The following is a 20,788-nucleotide window of genomic DNA, read 5'->3' on the forward strand; positions in this document are numbered from 1 at the left end:
CCCCCGCCCCACTGCCCGCAGCGCCGGCAGCCAAGAACCCACTTCCAGTCAGAGCACTGTGCGCTCTACTCCCCTCATCCTGTCCTGGGAAGGCCTGGCCTCGGCCTCCCACCACCATGCAGGGAGCAGCACTGCATCGTTCTGACCCTGACCTTGCCCTGGCCTGGACCCCAGCGCTCTTTGGGCAGCGAGGGTCAGGGAAGCCCACGAATACCGGACTTGGCCCCGGGAGGGCTAAGAAGTACTGGTTCCTGCCAGCCCTGCAGATGGCATCGTGCCTGAGCAGTGTAACCCCTACTTCCTGCTGCAGCACTTGCCTCAACTCCTTTCTACATTAGTGTTTCCTGGTCAAAGTCCTCACATTGTACAAAAGCCTCTCTCTGCCCAGGTCCCTCAGCCCTAAAGTCCCAGGGCTCTCTCCCCCAACCCCAATGCACACTGCCTGATACCATTCCCTGGTGACCCGTCCAGGGCACAGAAAAGGACCACCACACAGGTGGGGAGGTCTAGGCCCTAGCAAAGTCTCTGGGGGTTTGAGGGACCAGAAAGGAGGGAGTGAGAAGGCCAGGGCACTGTGTGACTCTAGGTGTCACCAAAGCTGGCCAGGCTGGGCCTCTGCAGGGGGAGAGGTTGGGTGGTGCTGCCCAGTGAGAGGGTGACCCCACAGTGCAGTGGGCTAACCAAGTGGCTGGCCACCACCACTTCAGTCCAGCGGATGCTCTGGCTTTGGGGGAGGCTGCTGGGGCGCCTGGCCTTGGTGGGATCACCAAGGTTTCCACGATGGACTCCAGGATCTGTGGGGACATGCCCCAGCCCACGATGTGCACTGTGTCACCCAGGTTTGCCTTGAACCTAGCTGGGTAGAGCCGACCCCTAGGCCTCGGCCCCCTAGGCAACCTGACTGCCTACCTCCCTCACAGGGTGGATCTTCGGTGAGCGTCTGCATGACCAGGAGAGAGGCTGGTTCCCCAGCTCCACGACTGAGGAGATCCTGAACCCCAAAATCCGCTCCCAGAACCTCAAGGAATGCTTCCGCGTGCACAAGATGGACGACCCTCAGCGCAGTCAGAATAAGGACCGGAGGAAGCTGGGCAGCCGCAATCGGCAATGATTGACATGGTGGGCGCCAGCCCGGGGCAAGGATGTGGGCAGGGAACAGGCTGGTGGGGCCTTGATGGACACAGAGTGCTCTCAGGACAGGCCAGTGCTGCCCCCAGCGGTAGCAGCAATGGCCCGGCCTGTGCCCTGTCCCTGCCGACGAAGTGAGTGTCCAGGGTCTCAGCCCTGGCTGGCACTGCAGGAGCGGCTGGAGAAGGCACCTGCCTGACCATCTGCAGGGGTGGAGGACCAGGTGGTGTCACATCACTGTGGCTCCTTCTTGTCTCTTGGGAGCCCCCTGGGGCTGGCAGAGGCCCAGAGCCAGGTGTCCCTGGCAGGGTCAGGTGGGAGGTGACGACTGTCACAATCCCCTGCACTGCACGCATCCTTCCCTAGCAGGCACCCAGAGGGCCACCCTTGCCTGACAGCTTCCGGAGCAGCCTTCGGTCTCCGGCTGCCAGGATGAGACCGGCAGCCTCTGTCCCCCTCCAGTACCTCAGCCGGCTGCACAGCCACCCACTCTATACAAGCCCAGCGGGACTTGGCTGAGCTGCAGCCCCGGGCTCCTCATCCTCCTTGGGCCAGCATAACTCATGTTTTCTGGCCCTTTCGGGAGCCCCAGTGTCTTATGGAATGAATTGGTCACTGCATCCTGTTTGGTTATGGTTCCAAGAAAAGCAAATATCATCTCTGGCTGCATTAAAGAAGCATCATGTAGTTGCTTGGGGGAGGCGAATTCTTTATTGCCCTGGTGTGTACCGAACGAACTGCTTGGTGCTGGGTGGGGGGAGCACTGGTGGGAGGGGTCCCCAGGGAGGGATCCCTAGGGAGGGGTCCACAGGAAGGGCGCATCCAGGGGAGGAGAGAGCAGTGATGAGGCTGTGAGACAGCTCTGCAGAGAGGGGCCATTGTGTGGGTGCTGGGGAGGCCTTCACGCCAGGAGGGGAGGGGACGGGACGGATCTGTGAGGTGCTGAGGTGCAGTGTGCAGCAGCTGTGACCGCAGGCTGGACCAGGCCAGACTCCGGCTCTCCTGGCCTTCAGCGGCACCAGCTCCTCCCAGGCCCTGAAACTCCATCCCTGCTCCAGTCCCTCAAGGGTCCCCCAGACTCGCCCAGGGTTTGCATCCACACCCAGACTGGCCTCAGAGCCACAGCCACGGCAGGGCTCCTGGTATCCTCTGCGCATCGCAGGCCTGCTGTGGGGGGCCCAGCCCCTGTCCCTGGGAAGGAAGGGCTGGGGGCTCCTGCTGGGAGGTGGGGAGTCTCCCAGTCCCACAACAGGGGAGGAGCTGGGATGAGACCCTGGGCCTGGCTCCCTGAAGCTGGAAGCCGTAGGCTGAGTACCACAGTCCTCCCCCACGAGTGATGGCTTTGGCTATATAAGTTTCTGTGAAATAATTTCAACAGCCTTTTGTAACAGAAACGTTTAACCCATGCCATGTTTGGGGAAGGCTGCTGGAGTGGGGGTGCCCTGGTGTGTGAGAGGGGGCAGACAGTCACCCTGGGCACTCTGGAGTGTCCAAGAGTACACACTTTGAGACAGGGTCAGGTGCCACCCAGAGCTCAGCCAAGCCAAAGAGGCCAAAACTGCTGACCGCTGACGATAAAGAGGAAACCAGGCATAGTGATGCATGCCTGTAATCTCAGCACTCAGGAGGCCGAGGCAGGAGGATGGCAATTTCAGGCCATTCAGGACTACCACAGCAAAACTCCATTCTCCAAAAATAAAAAGGGGAAGGGATCCCTCCTGTTGCAGTAAACCTTACCCAGGGGGCTTGCAAAAGTTCACAGCCACATCTCCAGGCCTGGCCAGAGGGGGCCCCTGGGAAATCCCTCCAGACTATCACAGCTATGCTGGGCTCCCGCCAGGCACGGAGGCCAGAGGGCAGCAGGCATGGGAAAGGGCAGCGCTGAGGCGCACTAAGCGAGAAGAGCCGGCTCCACTTTCTGGGCACCAAGCTCCAAGGGGCGAGCACAGAGCCTGCTGGAAAATGCACGAGCCCACCCCACCCCACCTTGGAGCCGGATGAAAGGCAGCAACCTCAGCCAGAGGGTCGGGGAAGGGGACAAGGGACAGAGCTGGCTTCACCTCTCGACTTGTCCCACTCCTGAGTCTCCCTGGAGTAGAGGGTCCTCAAGCCTAGGCGAGTGCAGGGTGTGGCCCTGAGCAGACTAGGTCCCTCCAAGCCAAAGGACGCCCCTCAAAACAACTCTGTCCCAGGCACAGGCTCCTGGGGGGGGGGGCATGCAGAGGTGGAGGGGATGTGGCCCCATGCGCAGGCGCAGCATGGCCCACACTCCGGTGCACGCGCACTTCCTGGCGCACGTGGCCGGAGCGCGCATGTAGCATGCCACAAGCCCCCGCCCCCACGTTATGCACACTCACGTGCGGGCGCACGCGCAGACACAGGCAACGGAGGCTGGGTGCCGCCGAGGGGCGTGCGGGTCCGCACGGCTCCTTTATTTGCTTCACGAGGCAGAAAACTTTCTCAGCGCGACCACCACGAGCGCCAGCACTACGCAGGTGGCCAGCAGGGCAGCAATCACAATGGCGGCGATGGCTCCGGGCCCCAGCGAGCCTGCAGAGGGCGGGATCCATCAGCCCAGGCCAGCCCCACGCCCGGCACCCCGCTCCCGAACCCCTTGCACACCTCCGCCCTGGTCCAGCTGCTCCTGCGCTGTGCTGTCCTCAGGGCCAGGCGCTGACGTGGGGGCCGGTGGGCCACTGGGCACGCGCTCTTGGCTAGGGCTGGTGCCTTCCACAGCACCTTCTCCCGACGGCAGCTCGGCTGGCTCGTTCCACAGGGTGGGCTCAGGCTCCTGCGGGCTCTCAGCTGCCAGGCCAAGGACAATGCTGTGTGACAGGCTCAAGGGTGCAGCACCACCCTGGGCCAACCAGGTCACAGGCGAGGCACCTGCGGAATTCACCCAAGGCTGGGAGGCTGCGTGTCTGTCACCCAGAGCCCCTACAGGGATGGGCTGCTCCGCCCATGTGAGGAGATTGATAGGGTGTAGGGGAGGCAGGGACCACAGGTCCAGACCCCAAGTAGCATGGTCCGTCTAGTCTGAGCTGAGGGCCATGCGGGCACTTGGGCCAGTCTTCACCCAGGACGGGGTCCCTGCCTGTCGAGAGCCCCAGTAGGAAGACCACAGAGGACCACCCTGGCACAGGCCCTGCTGCTCCTCTGCCCAGGGCCTTTCCCACCTCCACAAGGAGGCTAACAGCCCATTGCCACCCCTGAAGCAGGTGGAGAGGGGCAAGGTGGCCAGACTGGGGGGCCCCACACATGCCAGCTGCAGTCAGCACATCAGACAGGAGTCTGTCCCTGCTTGGAGAATCTGGGAGTCCCTGTGGCCCCTTCTCATGGGCACTACCCCTGGGCAATCTGTGCCAGGCTCCACAGATGCATGACCAGGTCTTCGGAGGAGACAAGGACTCCAGAGAGATAAACAGAGGGGTCTTCGTGGGCAGGGCAGGAGCCCTGTGTGAAGGGAATTTTGATTGTCGGTGGAGTCTGGATTTTGCGTAGCTTAGCCCTGCACCAGCTTTTTGACAGCAGGGTTCAGCCATGTGGGAGAAAGTCCTCATTCTCACAAAGAGTTTGGGGGCAGGGGGGCCGTGTGACATCTATAGCTTAGCTCAAGGAATCTGGTGTTCTGGAACAGGAACCATCAGGCCCTGTGAGCCCAGTTGATGGATGGGGTGGCAGCACCCGGCTAGCTGGTGAACCTAGGCAGAGGTCTGGATTTCACTACTTTGCTAACTTTTCTTACCATTTTCTCACTGTAAGACTTTACCAGGTTTCTAGCTTTCCAGGCCCTGACGCGCCCGGTGGGATTTTCTGAGGCTCAGCTTGAGCCCCAGGGTTCCTCAAACCAGAACCCCTTTCAAAAGACCCCAGGCCAGAAGTCCCCGACACACACCTCCACTACCCACTCACAGAGGCCAGGGTTAATGACAGTGCAGCTCTGGCTGGCCTCCTACCCACCAATCTGAGGACCCCTGTGAGGAGGGGAGGTGACCAGCAGGGCTCCCATGGAGGCAGGGGTCTGAAGCCTCAAGGTTCCCAAGAAAGGGCCCAGGCCCCAGGCATGCTGACCTCAGGGTCCCAGGGCTGGGCAGAGAAAAGACCTGGGGTTCACAGGCTCCTATCTCCCCCAAGATGGAGAAAACACTTTCCCCAAGACAGATGGGCAGGCCGACACCTCCCTGTCCTACCAGGGCCAGCCAAAGCTTACCTCTTGTGCTGGGGACCTGGCCAGGAGGCCGGGGTCGGGGGGGGGCGCTTCTGGGTACTATGCCCAGCCTGGCAAGGAGGGGTCTGGCAGTCCTGAGCCACAGGGTGAGCTGGACCCAACCCACCAGCAAAGGGGGAGCTGTTGTGAGAGTGGGGGCCGAAGCATTGCCCTGACTTGTCTGGGTCACTCTGAGTTTCTGAGCTGGGGCTCCTAGGAAGCAGAGCTTCAGTGCGGTCCCCTTCACCTCCCCCAGATCTGTCCTAGGAAACCAGGGACAAAATGGCAGGGGTCACTCTGCTAGTTTCCCTGTGGGAGGCCCACTGGAGCAAAGGTGTCCAGCGGCCAGGTGATAGCAAGTAAACTCTGGGAAGGGGTAGCCACAGGGGACAGCAGAGAAGGGCCCTCCCCGCTCGAGTGATACAGCCTAGGCAGTGACAGGGCCTTGGGACTTCATGCTCTGGATGGGGAAAGCGGGCCCTGGTGGCATTGCCACAGGCCATGGGCTTCCCCAGGCTCCACCACCCCCAGCTGGCTGCCTTTAGGTAAATAAGTTCGTTTAACGCTCAGTCTGACCACAGGGCCCCAGGACTGGGCGCCCGTACTCACAGACGGCCTTTGTGAGGCCCATGAAGGCCCTTTTCATCCCTGCCCTGGCCTCCTGCCCGCTCAACCTGGCTTGCCCCCACCTCAGCGCTGCGGCCACCAGCCCCTGGCAAGGAGGGTGGCAGCCTGGACCTGTGCCTCAGCCTCTAGGCTACTCCTTCCCTCTTACCAGCCGCAGGACCCCAGCCCAGGCAGAGGCAGGGACCACGGCCTGGTACACACCTGCTCGGCGCTTTCTGCCGGGGCCCTTCCGAGTGAAGCCCGGGACCCTCGACAGCCCCGCACCTGGGCTGGGCTGTGGGCTTTCGGGAGGATACGTGCAGAAAGGGCCTTCCTGGCTGTCCCCAGAGCAGCCCCCATTCCTGCAGTAACAGGAACGATGGTGTCCCTGGTGTCCTCAGGACAGCGAGCAGCCATGAAGCTGCCTCCTGTACTCAGGGCTCTCCCTAGGTCCAGGCGCCGTCCAGGCCTGCTCAGTGGGCCCCTCCCCACCTCACGGTAGCTGGGTGCTCCCACCCCGGGGAGGACGTCCTGCCCACGGACCCTGCACAGCCCTGCCATTTACCAAGCACTGACGGGACACCTGGCTGCCTCAGAGCCCCCTGTGTGGACTGGCGAGGCAGAGTAGATGACAGGCACTGAGGTAGCCCATGGATCACCTCTGCCTCCCTGGCCTTCCACAGTGTGTTGGGGGGTCCCATCTCTGTCTCCAGGCCACATCCTCACACTCAGACACCTCCAGAGCCCAAGATATGGGGCCTTGAAATGCTCTGGGGACCCCAGCAGCCATTTCGGTCACCACGGACTGAAGGGCAGCGATTGCTTCCTCCTGAGGGTAGAGCCGCACAGCAGCCCCGGCCATCGGCCTCAGCCCAGGGCGGCAGCTGGTATCCTCGCCCCTTGGTGCAGGAAGTAGGAGCCCTCCCTCTGGCAGTGTCTCCCAGGGTGTGAACACCTGGGTCTTTGCTTTCTGAGGACCTCACGGAACCAGGGGCGTGCGGGGGAGGCTGGGGGGTTTGGGAAGTGACTACGAGGCTCTGTGGTTCTCCCAGCGCCTGGGCCTCTGGCTCGTAAGCTGCTTGCCCATGTCCGTGGCCTGTTCCCCAGGCTGTCCTCTGTCTTTGGAGGCCATGTCCCAAGACATCTACCCAGCTACCAGCAGATTCGTCCTAGATGCTCCTGTCAGGATCTTCTGCCCGTGCAGTTCTTGGGCCGGGGGTGCTGGTGGCAGCAGAGCCAGGGCTGTGCTCCTTACCTGTGAGCACCGCAGGGGCCAGGACCCCAGAGATGAGCAGCAGGGCCATGTGCAGGGCCAGACAGGACGCCATCCTGGCCAGGAGTGAGATCGGTGGGCGGGACACAGAGGACTGAGCTGCTGCACCTTGGCAGCGGGAAAGAGTCATCAAAGAGCTGGGGAGGGTTTTCATCAATGCAAACTCTGTCCTCCTGGGACACAGTGCCCACCCCCGCACACGCGTGCGCACATGCACACACACACACTGCACAACCTCACAGAACAGACCCACTTTCCTAAACTCGGGAGTAGCCCCACCCTTGGAGAGGGAAGGAGGAAACTGCTCTCTCTCTCTCTCTCTCTCTCTCTCTCTCTCTCTCTCTCTCTGTCTCTCTCTCTCTCACACACACACACACACACACACACACACACACACACACATTCTTGGGTCCTTGGAGGTGAGAGGTTTCCAAACTTCCTGGTGCAGAAGAGACACCCCAAGAACTGGGAAAATGCAGATGTCCAGCCCTGTGGCTGGGTCCCTGTGCATGCACCCAGGAATGAGCATGTTGGCACGGGGCTCAGCCCCCAGCCCTCTCTGCCTGCCACAGCCTCTGTCCACATACCCCGTGGAGCCACACACCAGGCCCCTCTCACTTTGCCCACTGTGCTCCTGTTGCCACTTCCATCCTGGCCTGGTCCGGAGCTCTGCCCCGTGGCCCCCTGCCTCCCCACCTGCTCCTGGGACAGCGTCTCATGCCTGAGCATCCGGTGCCTCCAGGGCGCACCCTGCCTCAGTGACTTCTGGCCCCTCACCTCCCAGAGGTGCAATTCAAAGGTCTGCCTTTTTCCCCATACTCCCCGCGTCCAAACCCTTAGCAAGTCCTGCCAGCACCCCCTGCTTTGTGCCCTCCCTGGTTACCCACTACCTTTAAAACAAAAAGTCAAACTAAAAGCTTCCCTTATGTTGCTCAGCTCCCCCACCTCTGCTTGCTAAGCCCCAACTAGGTTCCCCAAACACACCAGATGAGCCTACTGTAAGCCCTTTGCACCTGCTGTACCTGCCCAGAAAGCTCACCTTGGAGCTACCTTATTTCCATTCGAATCTCAATGTCATCAGCCTCACTATCCACCCATCATATCATTTAATTTATTTTACCACTTCTATTTGCCAAAGTTATCCAGTTTTTTATTAATATTTGGAGGGATAATATAGACACCGGGAAGTGCAGCATATTTTGAACTCTGCCTATATACTCAGTGTAAACGCCACCCTGATCAACAGGGGCAGAGGCAGCACACCCTCTGATCCCCAGGACCCCTCCTCGGGGAAACCCCACCCCTAGAATATCTTGCCTCTGTCTCCAGGGACACTCATCTACTCTGGAACTTCGCACGCACACACAGTATGCCTTTGAGCTCCCATCACATCGTTGCTCAGCACTAAAGTATCCGAGGGACTGCCAGTTTCTCCATTCTGTCCACGTACTTATCCTGTGTCAGTCTGTCACCAGGGTGCTATTATTGCAGATACAGCTCTACAATTATTCTTGTGCATCTTTTTCTGTAAGGCAACACTGAAGACAGCACTGCCAGAAGTGTGTGTGGGGGGGGGGCGGTAAATGCTTACCTTCCACCTGCCCCAGTCTGTTTTCCAAACTGTGTTCCAGTTTCTACTTCCCAGCTGAGAAAGCTCCAGGTGCTCCAGAGCCTCAGCAACACTTGGTGTTGTCGGCCTTTTTATTTCCGGTCACCCTGGTGGTTAGGTACTACTGTTGCATTGTGGTTTGAATTTGCCCTCCCATGATCAAGCACCTCTCCGTTTTCTGACCACTGGACACGCTCTGTTGTCAAGGGAGTGCTCAATATTTTGCCTTTGGATTAAGGTCTGTCAGAATTTATCTCAGGACATTTTTGTACATTACAGATGACACCCTTCTGCCAGGCAGATGTAACAGAACTTTTAGCTGAGGGGGTTTATTGGGTTTGGTTTGCTCTACCTGGGGACTGTATCCCAGGACAGGAGGGGCTGTTTTTGTTCGTTGATGCATTCCAGAACCTCACGCCATGCCTCACCTGCATCAGGAACTCAATATTTTATTGAACTCAAGCAGCAGGGCTTCTGGGCTGGGTTTACCATGAAGCACCTTCTGGGTTCTCCCCCATTCATTCTCCTGTTTGCTAGCTTGACCCCCCCAGCTTCCTGGGCCCCACCAAAACCCCACCATAATGAGGCTCCTTTGCCCACTGTCTTAGTTACTCTCTTTTTTTTTTTTTTGTCTTTTTCTTTTTTATCGGTACCGGGGATTGAACCCACAACCACCTCTTACAAGGCATGTCCATATGCCACTGAGCTAAATCCCCAGCCCCCAGTTACTCTTAACTCATCACTGAAACAAAATACCTGATGCACCAAGTTGGGAAAGGAAAGGTTTATTTCTTACAGTTTCTGGAGGTTTCAGTTGGCTCCAAGGCAGGGTGGCATGGCGGTGCCGCAGTTCATGGTGGCTGCAAACAGCAAGGCAGAAACTGGCAAGAAAGTGAGACACACCTTCTTCCTGCCATTACATTACATCCTGGCTCCACCCCATTGTAGGCCATTGTAGCACTCATACCCCCAATGGAAGCACTAGACTATGAACCAATCACAAATGCACAATGCAGATGCATGAGGCCTGCGGGCCACCAACATAAACCATGACACCCACCGACTTACTGTCAGGGTGTACTTCTAAGACACTGGAAGGAGATGGAAGGTGGGAGGGAGTGGCACTGTTCGTGCTTGGACTTTTCAGTGTCTTGTTAGTCACATCAGTAACAAGTGGTCATGTGGTGCTGGCTGCAGCAGCAGATTCTCCTCGGGTGGCTTTGACACTTGGAATGTCATGGACGGTGCTCTGGTCTTAAATTTCTGCTCCTCCAGCCCAAGGTGATATAACCAGTTATAGTTTCTACTTTTTGAGTAAATTTACCAAACCTCTTGTGCCTCTAATCCTTTAAACATGATTGTAGCAAACCCTGCATGGTGGCACACACCTGCAATCTTAGCACTTGGGAGGCTGAGGCAGGAGGGTCACTGTCAGTTTGAGGCCAGCCTGGGCTACATACTGAGACTGTGTCAGAACCAACCAGCCAGCCAACCAACCAACCAAAACTCCACCTGGACTAAACAAAGAAACAAATCCCTATGCTAAATCTCTTCTGCTTGAAATACCTAGGACAGTCTATTTCCTGTTTGGATTCTGAGCACAGCAATACTTGGTATCTGCAGTGGTCCTGGGAGATGGATCATCAGAGATTTCTTCCTTTCCTGGTTCGCCACCCTATTTGACTTTAATTTAACACAATGAAGACCCCACTGCTACAGAAAGGTAATGAATATCTGGCAGGCCGGATACTGAAACTCATAGTCTGTTTACTGTGAAGTACCCATCAAAGACAAAGTGTAAAGTGCCAAGTGCGTGCTGACAACAGTGGTGACTGATCAAGAGTCATGAACAGGCTGCTTTTTTTACTGGATTCAGTGCTCACAGAGCATGACAATTGCAGGACTTTGAATCCTAAGGTCAAGGTATGATCAGAAAACTGGAGAGATTTCCGTGGCACGAAAATCTCCTCCTTCTTACAGTGACAGCATAACTGACTGCCAACATCTAACTGCACAAGCTGTAGAATCACACTGTAAAGTTGAATTCATAGCCTTGGCAGTTGTCTTAGGGGAAACCAAAGGCACAGGTTGGTAAGGAGTGAGATGCTGAGGCTGAAAGGGCGTTATATGAGCAGATCAAACCAATCTGAGCATTCACCACCCTCAGCCCTCCGGCAGAAGCAGCAGACGCTTTGCTTTGTCTGAATACCACCTGTCTGTTAAATTCCCTGGCAGGTAACGCCTGTCCTTGAGGCCCATCCTGGCAACCCCTTGTTTTCTCCATTTCCTCAACCGGACAGCCACATCCAAAGATGCAGATGAGGTTCTGAGGTTAGGGCTTACCTAGCATGCACAAGGTCCTGGGTTCAAGCCTCAGCACCACTAGAAACAAAACAGCAATGGAAAACTGAACAGCACTCCCAAGAAGAGAGCCTGAGACAGGGAAAATAGTCAAATACAAACTAGAACTAGTGATATGTTTTGCTAGCAATAAATTGGTGAGTGCGGTATGGCTGGCTGCGGCCCTTGCAGGGGGAGAACCACCAGCAGCTCCTAAGATCTGCACCATGTTGGAACTTAGGACGCTGGGAAACCAAGCAAGCAGCTACCCTCCCTGGTAAGTGGCTGCAGTGTGGCAGACTATGGCCCCCCAGGGGGAGAACCACCAGTGTCTTCTGAGATCCACACTATGTTGGAACTTACAAAGTTGGGAAACCAAGCAACCAGCCTGCCTCCCTGGTAAGCAATAGTGAACCTACTGGTGCACGGCTTAGAGTCAAACATCCCACTTCCCCTACCCGCCTTTTCCTGTACCCTGTTAGCAAATGGGAACCAGAAATCTGAGCATCTCCTGGGAGGTTGACCATAGCAAATAAGGGGGATTTCCTTCTACCATTTCTTTGAAGGCAAATATTTTTATTACTGTTTTGCTCTATTCTGATTAATGATACTGCTCTATTCAATATTTTGTTTTGATAAGTTCTATAATGTTCTGTATTTTTGATATACATGATTGAAAGAACTATTGTAAAGATAATGAAATATACTGTGCTACCTATTACTGTTATCCCAGTAACCTGCCGTGAAGTTCTGTTCCGATTTCGCTGTACAATCTTAGTTGGCTTTATTCTGTCTTGTTCTGTTGTATTTTACTACTTTCAAAATAAAATTTAAAAAATAAATAAATAAATTAGTGAGTGCATGGCCCTAAATCAAGGCCGGCAGTTTTCTGAAGCAATTGGCTTCAAGCAGGAACCTAAAATGGTAGCTTTCTATGGTCTGTTTCCACTTCAGAACTGAAGAAATGTAGTGGTCAATTCATAGAAAGAAACAACTTGTCCCCCAGTGAGTCTGTGATTGCAGCCCTGAGAAACAGCCACCACCCCCACCCTGCTGCGGGCCCAGAGAGGTGGCCATGGTCCTTGGTGAGCCAGGGGCCCAGAGCAAGCCATACCTCCTGGTGAGTCCCCACCAGGCCTAGAAAAAGGGAAGATATGCGCCCCTAATGAGCCAGCCACCTAGGCAGGAGTAGAGGCCACACATAGCCATGAGCCCACAGCTTGGACCCAGAGGAGAGGAAGCCACACCCCTCAGGTTCTGCAGCCATTGTGGGGAACACTGATGAGCAGCTGCCCCCGTACTTCTCCACTGCCCTGGGAACCTTGGAGTGGAGGAACACAGGGGCCTGGCCCAATCCTCTGCACTGCCGGACTGGCAGCCAATACAGGAAGCACCTGGGACTCAGCAACCTCAACCTCCCGATTAGGAGGAACACAGGAAGATGTCAGGGCAAAGGAGTAGGTTGCAATCTCAGCCCTCCAGGAGACACAGACACAAAAGACATTAGAAGTCACACACCTGAAATCCCTGAAATGTCAGCAACCAAAGAGACAAGTTAGTGTTTATATTGCTTAATTCTGCCTAACTATATCTCATCCAGAACGAGTCCAGGAGACACAGTCACAGAGGAAATTAGAAGCCACACACCTGAAATTTCTGAGATGGCAACTGAAATAAAAAACAACTTAGTGTTGTACTGATTGACTTTGCACACCTATTCCTGAGCATTTGTTTAGAGGATACTGCGTATTACAGTAACTATGGTTATTTCCTACTGTTTTGTTTTTGAAATCTATTTCACTTCCATTGTTTTTATTCTCTTTAAAATAAATGAGTACCTGCATGCCATGTAAGATTTTGCCAATTTATAGTAATAGAAATCTGAAACATGCATGGTGATGAATTTGAGGTGTTAAATACAAGATGGGAATTAATCTTAGAACAAGCCACATGTACTGGGTCTGCTTCCTAGATACTGAATCATATGTTTTTCCTTGTTTTGTTTTGCTTTGGGTATGGGGATGGAATCCAGGGTGGCTTTGTACATGCTAGGCAAGAGTTCTTCCACCAACCACTTCCTCAGCCCTTTCTAAGCTTTGAGACAGGATCTTGATAAGGTACCTGGGATGGGGTAGCCTCAATCACGGGATCCTCGGCCTCTGCTTTGCCAGTAGCGGGCGTCATAGGCACGATACCATGTTTCAGTTCCAACCCTTGCTCTAGTATTTCGGTTGGCACTCTCTAATAGCCCAGAAACAATGAGGAGAAGCCTAAATTAAGGAAAGAGAGGCAAGTCTGAGGCTTAGGAAGAAAGGAACACTGGTGCATTATTTTTTTTAGATGAAGGTGCAGATTCACGTCCCCAAGAGGCTGTCCAAGGTCTCCAAACACACTCACTCCTCCTTCAGCCGTGAGAGATGCACTGGTCAGGCGCTCAACTAGAGAGATGCACTGTGCTGTTCCTAATGGGCCAGGTGGATGAGGAACCTGGTTTCAGTGCATCCTGATGCATTGCTTGATGACAGGTGAGCAGAGGCCTGCACTTACTACCAGGGAGCACAGAGCCTCCCATCCTGTTCCCTGACCCAGGCCTGATGGTAGGAAGGCACCTGCAGGACAGCCACGGTACACAGAAAGTCTTCTTGGAAATTCCAAGGTGCGTGCAGCCGTTAGCCAGGGGAGCTGTGTCCCAAGAATGGAGAATCTCAGCTCCTCTGGGGAGTCAGACTTTGGCCCTGTGATGACACTGATCTCTGGACCTGAAAGATGCCCAATGAGAGCTGGGCATCAAGGGGTAAATGGAGGCTCACCTAAACCCATTGCAGTGGACGAGAGGCCGGGGCAGGGAAGCTGGCCAGGGGCAATGGGACTCTCACAGTGGACAAGCCAAGCTGGTGAACCCAGCGATCATTTAGAGGTAAGAAAGCAATAGGACAACTGGGGCTGGAAAACATTCTTGCAGGCAATGGGGTCGGAAAGTGCCTCAAATTCACAGGGGCAAACAAGTCTAATTCACAGGAAACGTGGCAGAGGCAGACGCTGACCTTGGAGGGCATTCTGCTAAATCTGAACATGGGATTTCAGAAATGGGACCAAAGTAGAAGAAAAAAAGCAAATCAACCTAATGCAATTAACATCATTTTGATGATTCAGATTTGGTTAAGTTTTGAGACGCCCAGACACATCGGTGGGCTGGGTGGTGTGAATTTTAATACTACTAATGTGACAAGGCAGATTTAAGGGTGTCCTGCTGCTATGCGTATTTATATGCAGGATCTTAAAGGAAAAAGGATACATAAAATGAACAAAATGTCAAAAATCACGGAAGTTTGCATGTTACGAAGGAATCTATGACACAAGCCTACTTGTGTGTTTGCATTTTCTTATTAAGGATGACAACTTGAAGGCAAAACTAAGTGAACACAGCAGCAGCCAGTGACCTCAGAAGACAGCCTGGTCAGGAGCGAAGGCCTGGGTGGCCTGCAGCTGAGCAGAGGTCATCAGAACTTAGAATGACAGCAGAGTGTGCAATAAGCAGGTAGGTGTGGTGGTCCACACGTCATCCTGGCACTCACAGAGCCAGAGACAAGAGGATTTCAAATTCAAGCCCCGCCTGGGCAACTTAACCAGTAAGCCCCTGACTCAGTTTTTCAGAAGTGCCATGGATGTAGCTCAGTGGGAAGGCCCTGGGGGCCCAAGGCCCTGTACTGAAAAAGAAAAAAGAAAGGAGGGTTCCACTTTCACCCCGTCATGACCAGCTCAGAAGCAGGACTACAGTTCCTGAGTGCTCCCTGTATCCCTTCCTACATATACATACATGTTTGAACATGCTTTTCCCGCTTTTATTTCATATATAAGAAAATTTAGTCCTTGGGATACCAAACAGCCAGACTGGACCGAGTGCGGCCCATAGTGGCTGACAGATGTGTCGTGAGCAGTTCACCTCACTTTCTGTTTGTGTCCAAGCATCTAAACCCCCTTTTCTTTAAACAAACATTGCTTCTGGTTGCCTAGGCAGTTTCTGCTTCAGGAGAGGGCCCTGAGCCCTTCTCCAGGCTCCCTTTCATGTGACCAAGGTCAGAGTAGGTGACTCTGCTCCACTACACAAGTCCGGCTATACTTTTGACTTCATGAAATTGCAAAGGCTTACGATGTGTCACACACTCGTGAGTTTATGAGAGACCCCACATAAAGATGGACATGGAGGGGACCTCCCAGACCAGCAGGCCACTGGGTCCCCTTTGGTCCATTCTGGACCAGCTGGGGACTGAAAATCAGCTAAGGAGGAGTGGCCCCATTAGAAACTGCACCCGAGGCTCAGGGACTGACTTCTATTTCAAGATGACCTGGGGCAACCCCTCCATCTGACAGTTAAGGAAAGAACGCACACACTGCCAAGGACCACCCTTCTCTGTGCTAGTCACAGGTGGCTTGCCCGACTGCAGTGATAGTGAAACCTTTAGAGCTTTCATGATGATCAACAGCCCACTGCCCTCCTGCACGCACTTTGCTCTGTGTGCACGCCTGCAAATCCCAGCTCACGTGCACTGAAGCCTGTAAGAAGCATGCGTCCTGCACTCGAGTGCTGGGAACTGTACTCTGCACAGCAATTACCTGCAAGTTACTGGTTGCAGCTCCTCTAGTGTTCTCGCTTCACAGATGCGGAAACATGCAGAGAAAGCGGCCCCCCACCCAAGTAGGTGCCAGTGGAGTCCAGGGCCCCTGACGAAACCAACTCCCAGGTTCACACCATGGGCAACTGGAAACAAGGACATTCCAGAATATATGTAGAACTGGAACCACAGCTAGGCTGGGCCACCTGAAGCCTGCTCCAGGTCTCCAGCTCTGCACATGGAAATACCAGAGCCCATTCCCAATCTCCTCATGAGGCAAGACTGAGCTTCTCAGCCCAGCGGCCACACTGGGGTTACAAGTAGGGTCATTTTCTCATCGTGGAGTGCAACAAAAAAACCCAGGTCCCTGAGCCACCACGTGAGCCTTGGACCAATGAACTCTGATGTCACTCAATAAACGATCTTGTCAAGTCACTGCTGGTTAATCTCTTTTCCAAATATACAGCCAGATACCTTACGGACCCATGGACAACTTTCAGGACTAACAAAGAATTCAAAGCAAAGGCAATCTGCTGCTGAAGGCCACTCCAGGATTTGGGGAGGGAGAGAAACTATCCTTAGGGTGCCATCCTTCCTGAGACCAGCTATACTGAATGGAGAGTTGCAGCATACCAAGCCCCTCTCCATTGTGACTCCTCCTTACAGCCCTAATGGGGGAGGTGATGGCCGCTATTAAGTGGCAGAGCAGCTTTCAGGGAAGGGCTCTGGCTCTCGCCCCCTCATATCCATGTGCTGCTTCTCCCCAGTGCACACCGTCACAATTGCTATGTTAGTGGCAAAACATTTTCACTGGGAATCTCTGGCCAGAAATTCTCCCCTCTTAGGGACTTTTAGGCTCCCAGTACAGAATCAGCAGTAGCAAACACTGTCATCGCTCTTAGAGAACCTAACATCTGGGAGATAAGCATTGCACATCTGGTTGTTTTATGGTTCCCAGGTCCCCAAGGCCCCAGCAAGCACTATACCTTCCTCTCTAGGAACTGACTGAACTCAAGCAGGAGCACAGAGCGCTCTAGAGCTGGGCTTTTGTTGGTCTGAGACCTGCTGAATGCAAGGCCAGCCTCCACGTGGTCACCGTGCCTCAGTTTCTGCTCTTTTGATGAAGCTCCACTTTACACCCTGGAGGCACTGAGTACGGTCGTGTTCATTTGGAAGGACTACTTCTGTTTCACCAGTGCAGAGGGACTTAGTTAAGGATGCAGGCTGGGACACTGCATAAAATTACTTTGTTACCAGGTCAATTCTAAAATAAGGTGATATATTTGACTGCCAGTCTTGTAAATGAATGGTTCTAGATGGCCACCTCATGAAGTCTTTATAATAAAGTTAGCCCCAGATGACATCTAACCATAGCCACGGAGGAGACCCCACCAGAAACACACACACACACACACACACGAGCTCTTTCCAAATCCCTAACCACAAAACTGCCAAATAAAGCAGCTGCCATAATCAGTCTGGAGGCCATCTATTACACTGCAACAGTTACCAGCACACTGACTGTCTGGGGGGAAGTCTTCACAAATTAAACCAGGAACTTTAATCTCAGGATTGAAGAAAACCCGAGAAGCAAATGGACACAGAGCAAACATGGTGGGGGCTCAGCATCTGCAGGTTCTGCAACCATAGCTCCAATAACCTTTGGCTGAAAACACTTTGAGGGGAACCTGTGTCTGTATGAAACACACACAGACCTCTTCTCTGGGTCAGTTTCCTAAACAACATGGTGTAACAGTGCTTTACCAGCATCACACATGGTGAACCATGCAGTGGGGATGGGAGGGCCGTGGCAGTCTACGCAGGGAACACATCTGTGTGTATGACAGGGCCCAGCACCCATCTCCTGAGGATACCAAGGAACAACTCTAACTTTCCACTTTTTTTACTCAAGGAGGGGTTGGGATGTTCTTCAGTGGTGGGTGGTATGCACCCTCAGCTCATGCAAGGCCCTGGGTCCCACCTCCAACACAGAAAACAAACTCCTCCCCAACCAAACCCTCCAAGAACAAAGCAAGTTTACAGAAGGTATAAGGGAGCAGTGGCTTCAGTAAATGAGTAAGAAAAGGAGAATGTGAAAGCAGAGTTTGAGAGGACAGAAGTGTGCCTGGGGAAGAGTAGCTTCTTTCCATCAAGTGGGAAATTCCTCAGACAGAATCGAGGCTTCTGGGTTAGCACATGGAATGTTCCAGGATTATAAAATGACTCTGTTCTATTAATCTGTTCACCCCACCCCCAAGTTTTCACCACAATTAATTTTTATTTTTCCTGAACAAAGATCAGAGTCTGGTCTACAAGCTGAGGGCCACATTCAGATGGAGTGTGCCTGTGGTCCACAGAGGGGGAACCGTTAAGGCAGAAAGCTACTGGGCAGACTTACCAGTGTTTACCTCAACCTCTGTGGTTTCAGGCCTGGGCCCAGCCAGCGCCTTGTGGCCTGGCAGAGCACGTCAGGGCTGCCTCCACATCTGGGGTGCCTGCAGAGGTTTGGCACTGTTCCCCAAAGAGCTCAGTGCAAAACTCAGCCTCGACGCTGGTGAGTACAAGAGGTGCGCTCACAGAGAACACAGCCACATCTTCTTTAAGTTCTTTTTTATTTTCCTCCACACTGGCAAAAGTTCCGAGGGAGTTTAAAGTTTTGTAAACATTTTAACTATCCCTTTTCCCCACCCCCCACTTTTGAATTTACAAAGCAAAGGAGAGTAGGAGTCCCAAATTTTAATGATTCCCTCTCTCCTCATGCTATTTGATCCAAAAACTATATACAAGTTTGTAGCAGTCTCTGTATAGTTATTGTACACACTTAGGAGGGAGAGGGAGGCGAGAAGGGATAGGGAGAATGGTGATTCAAAATAAAAAGAGAACCCAAATAGAATCCTCCCAGACCAAACTGCTCCCAGAGCAACTCCAGCCTTCTCCAGGCACTGATGAGAAAGGGGAAAGCGCTTCATCGGCAGCAGCCAGCACAGCCCCTCCTGGGCAGGGCTCCCTCCGAGCATGAGGTGGGAGGGGCTGTCCCGCCAGGGAGGGACTTCGGGATCTGGCTGAAGCAGGAAGAGTATCTGTTTATAAATAGAGCTGAGTACATTTCTACTTGAAGTGAAAGGGTAGGAGGAGGCCACTGCCAGAAGCAGGCTTCTGCACCCAGCCCGCTTGCCCCCCTCTGTCCCACTGCAGCCCCCCCTCCAGTGTGTCCAGGGTGGAGGGCTTAGAGATGGGCAGGTTTTATATGTTCTCTTTTCAGAAAAGGCAAGCATCTTGCCATCCCAGAATCTTTATACAAAACCTTTGTCGGGGCCACAGCAAGACACACACGCAATGCTCTGAGGAACCAGATGAAATTCCGGGCTTTTATCGGAAGCAAGTTTATCCCTATCCAAAATGAAATTATACAAATTCATACATATGGTAAAGATCCTAGGTGCCTCTTAAACGAGACAAATTTTCAGCAGAAGGGCCCAAAACAAACTGGTCCTAGTCCTCTGAAGTAAAAATATTTATGGGAAAAAAAAATCCATTTTTGTAAGAAAGAAAAATTAAGAGTAAGTTTCTCTCCCCGGCCACTGGGTTTCCGTTGTCCAATCAAGTTGGAGTACACCAGGGAGAACCGGCTTGCTCAGAAGTCACTATCTATATGAGGAAAAAACCTGAATCCTTTCTCCATAAGGACGCTCAGAACAGGTGAGGGGTGTGCAACAACAAAGCAATCAACCTCAACTCCACCCCACTCAGGGCCTCTGCGATGCAATCCCAAAGTTAGCAGTGGCAACGCAGCCTCCAGACTGGAGAGTTCTGCCTGTCTCTGTTGGAAACTCGAGTCACAGTCCGGGGGCATTTTGTTGCTGGCCAATGTCTGTTAACCATTAACTCTCTTCATGATTGCACCAGTTACACCTCTTTGCCCTCATGAGGGGAAAAATGAAGAAGAAGAAAAAACAACAGAGAAGGAAAAAACGGACAAGAGAAAGCAAGTTACTACTGGCACATCCCGACTCATTTCGTGGGAGACAGTAGATGAAATCACGGCACAGTGAACACGTGCTGCCAAAATTCAGCCTTGTTGGGGAGCGATCCCACCTGCCACCCCAAGACGCAGGGTCTGGTCCACTATGTACAGTCTGAGATGCTCAGCAACAAACATGGTTTAAAGAATCGTGGACACAAAGGCAGGAAGAAAAAGCCTGAGATGATCAGTTGTGATTTGTTGCAGAGTGATGAAGAATCAGTGGTGAGCGCGTGTTATGCCCAGAGGCGGAGGCTCCACAGCTGGCAGACAGGAGGCCAAGGCTAGCGTAGTGTGGGTGCTTCAGTAGTCGTCCAGAGTCTCAATTTCACCCATGTTGAGCCGCTCCGAAGATGCGTTGACTGAAAATCCTGCAGGGAACAGATTGGCTATGACTGACGACACCTAGACAGCCAAAGGGCTCAATTTCTAGGCAGTGGGATAGAATACAAATCTCTTGTTTTTGAATGTACAGGGAGACAGAAAAACAAGGACTAAGCAGACCTGCAAAGGAAAGAATTTGAGTTTATGATACTGCATTAACCAAAATGGTTTCTAGTTTAGAAAAAAGTAGCACTAGTAGAGCCATGGAAGGCCACAATCAGGACTCCCAAACACCACCACCATTTGAAAACCTAATGCGAGTGGTCACATATAGTATGTAATTTTCCAGTATGATCTATAATCAGAAGCTGATTAAAAAAATTACAAAGAACAGGGTCTCTTGGGAATGAGCAGCTCCCTCTGAGCTGTCCACGCCCTGGGGCCTGGATGGACTCCCCCAACTATTTCAGTTGCTATTTGAAAACCAAAAGCAAATAGACAATTCCTCCATTCCAAAAATGGTTAAGAGTACTGCTGTTTTTTACACCCTCTTTTTTGTTCCTCAGTGTTCAAGTTTTCAAACAAACACACATTTGAAATGTTCTAATAACAAACAAAAATGCTTTTACATAATAAAACAACTCAACTAACTGGCTCAAAAATATGA

General features: G+C 53.2%; 3 protein-coding genes and 1 non-coding gene across 11 annotated transcripts in view; 2 read left to right on the top strand and 2 right to left on the bottom strand.

Moving 5' to 3' along the window:
* The window catches only part of Ngef (neuronal guanine nucleotide exchange factor), a 65,674-nt gene extending 63,859 nt beyond the window's left edge, over positions 1–1,815 (top strand). For all 4 annotated transcript variants that reach the window (XM_023566896.2, XM_063237096.1, XM_003474410.4 and 1 more), the window contains one exon: positions 921–1,815. In XM_023566896.2, the coding sequence (XP_023422664.1) occupies positions 921–1,111 (191 nt within the window). In that variant the 3' untranslated portion in view covers positions 1,112–1,815. The remainder of the gene's footprint in view (positions 1–920) is intronic.
* A 1,717-nt stretch (positions 1,816–3,532) lies between these two features.
* On the bottom strand, positions 3,533–7,318 carry Snorc (secondary ossification center associated regulator of chondrocyte maturation). Its single transcript, XM_003474586.3, has 3 exons — positions 7,197–7,318; positions 3,751–3,933; positions 3,533–3,678 (listed from the first exon to the last, which is right to left on the bottom strand). The coding sequence occupies exons 1-3, from the start codon at positions 7,267–7,269 to the stop codon at positions 3,569–3,571; spliced, it is 366 nt and encodes a 121-aa protein (XP_003474634.1). The 5' UTR covers positions 7,270–7,318; the 3' UTR covers positions 3,533–3,568.
* A 4,706-nt stretch (positions 7,319–12,024) lies between these two features.
* Positions 12,025–12,159, top strand: LOC111758219 (small nucleolar RNA SNORA2/SNORA34 family). Its single transcript, XR_002792439.1, has one exon. It is a non-coding gene; the product is annotated as a small nucleolar RNA SNORA2/SNORA34 family (small nucleolar RNA).
* A 6,212-nt stretch (positions 12,160–18,371) lies between these two features.
* Positions 18,372–20,788, bottom strand: part of Gigyf2 (GRB10 interacting GYF protein 2) — a 128,714-nt gene continuing 126,297 nt past the window's right edge. For all 5 annotated transcript variants that reach the window (XM_013157487.3, XM_063237101.1, XM_063237100.1 and 2 more), the window contains one exon: positions 18,372–20,168. In XM_013157487.3, the coding sequence (XP_013012941.1) occupies positions 20,101–20,168 (68 nt within the window). In that variant the 3' untranslated portion in view covers positions 18,372–20,100. The remainder of the gene's footprint in view (positions 20,169–20,788) is intronic.

Source organism: Cavia porcellus, unplaced genomic scaffold, assembly GCF_034190915.1.
Source record: "Cavia porcellus strain 051 isolate PalLab524CR breed Dunkin Hartley unplaced genomic scaffold, mCavPor4.1 scaffold_26, whole genome shotgun sequence".
NCBI lineage: Eukaryota > Metazoa > Chordata > Mammalia > Rodentia > Caviidae > Cavia > Cavia porcellus.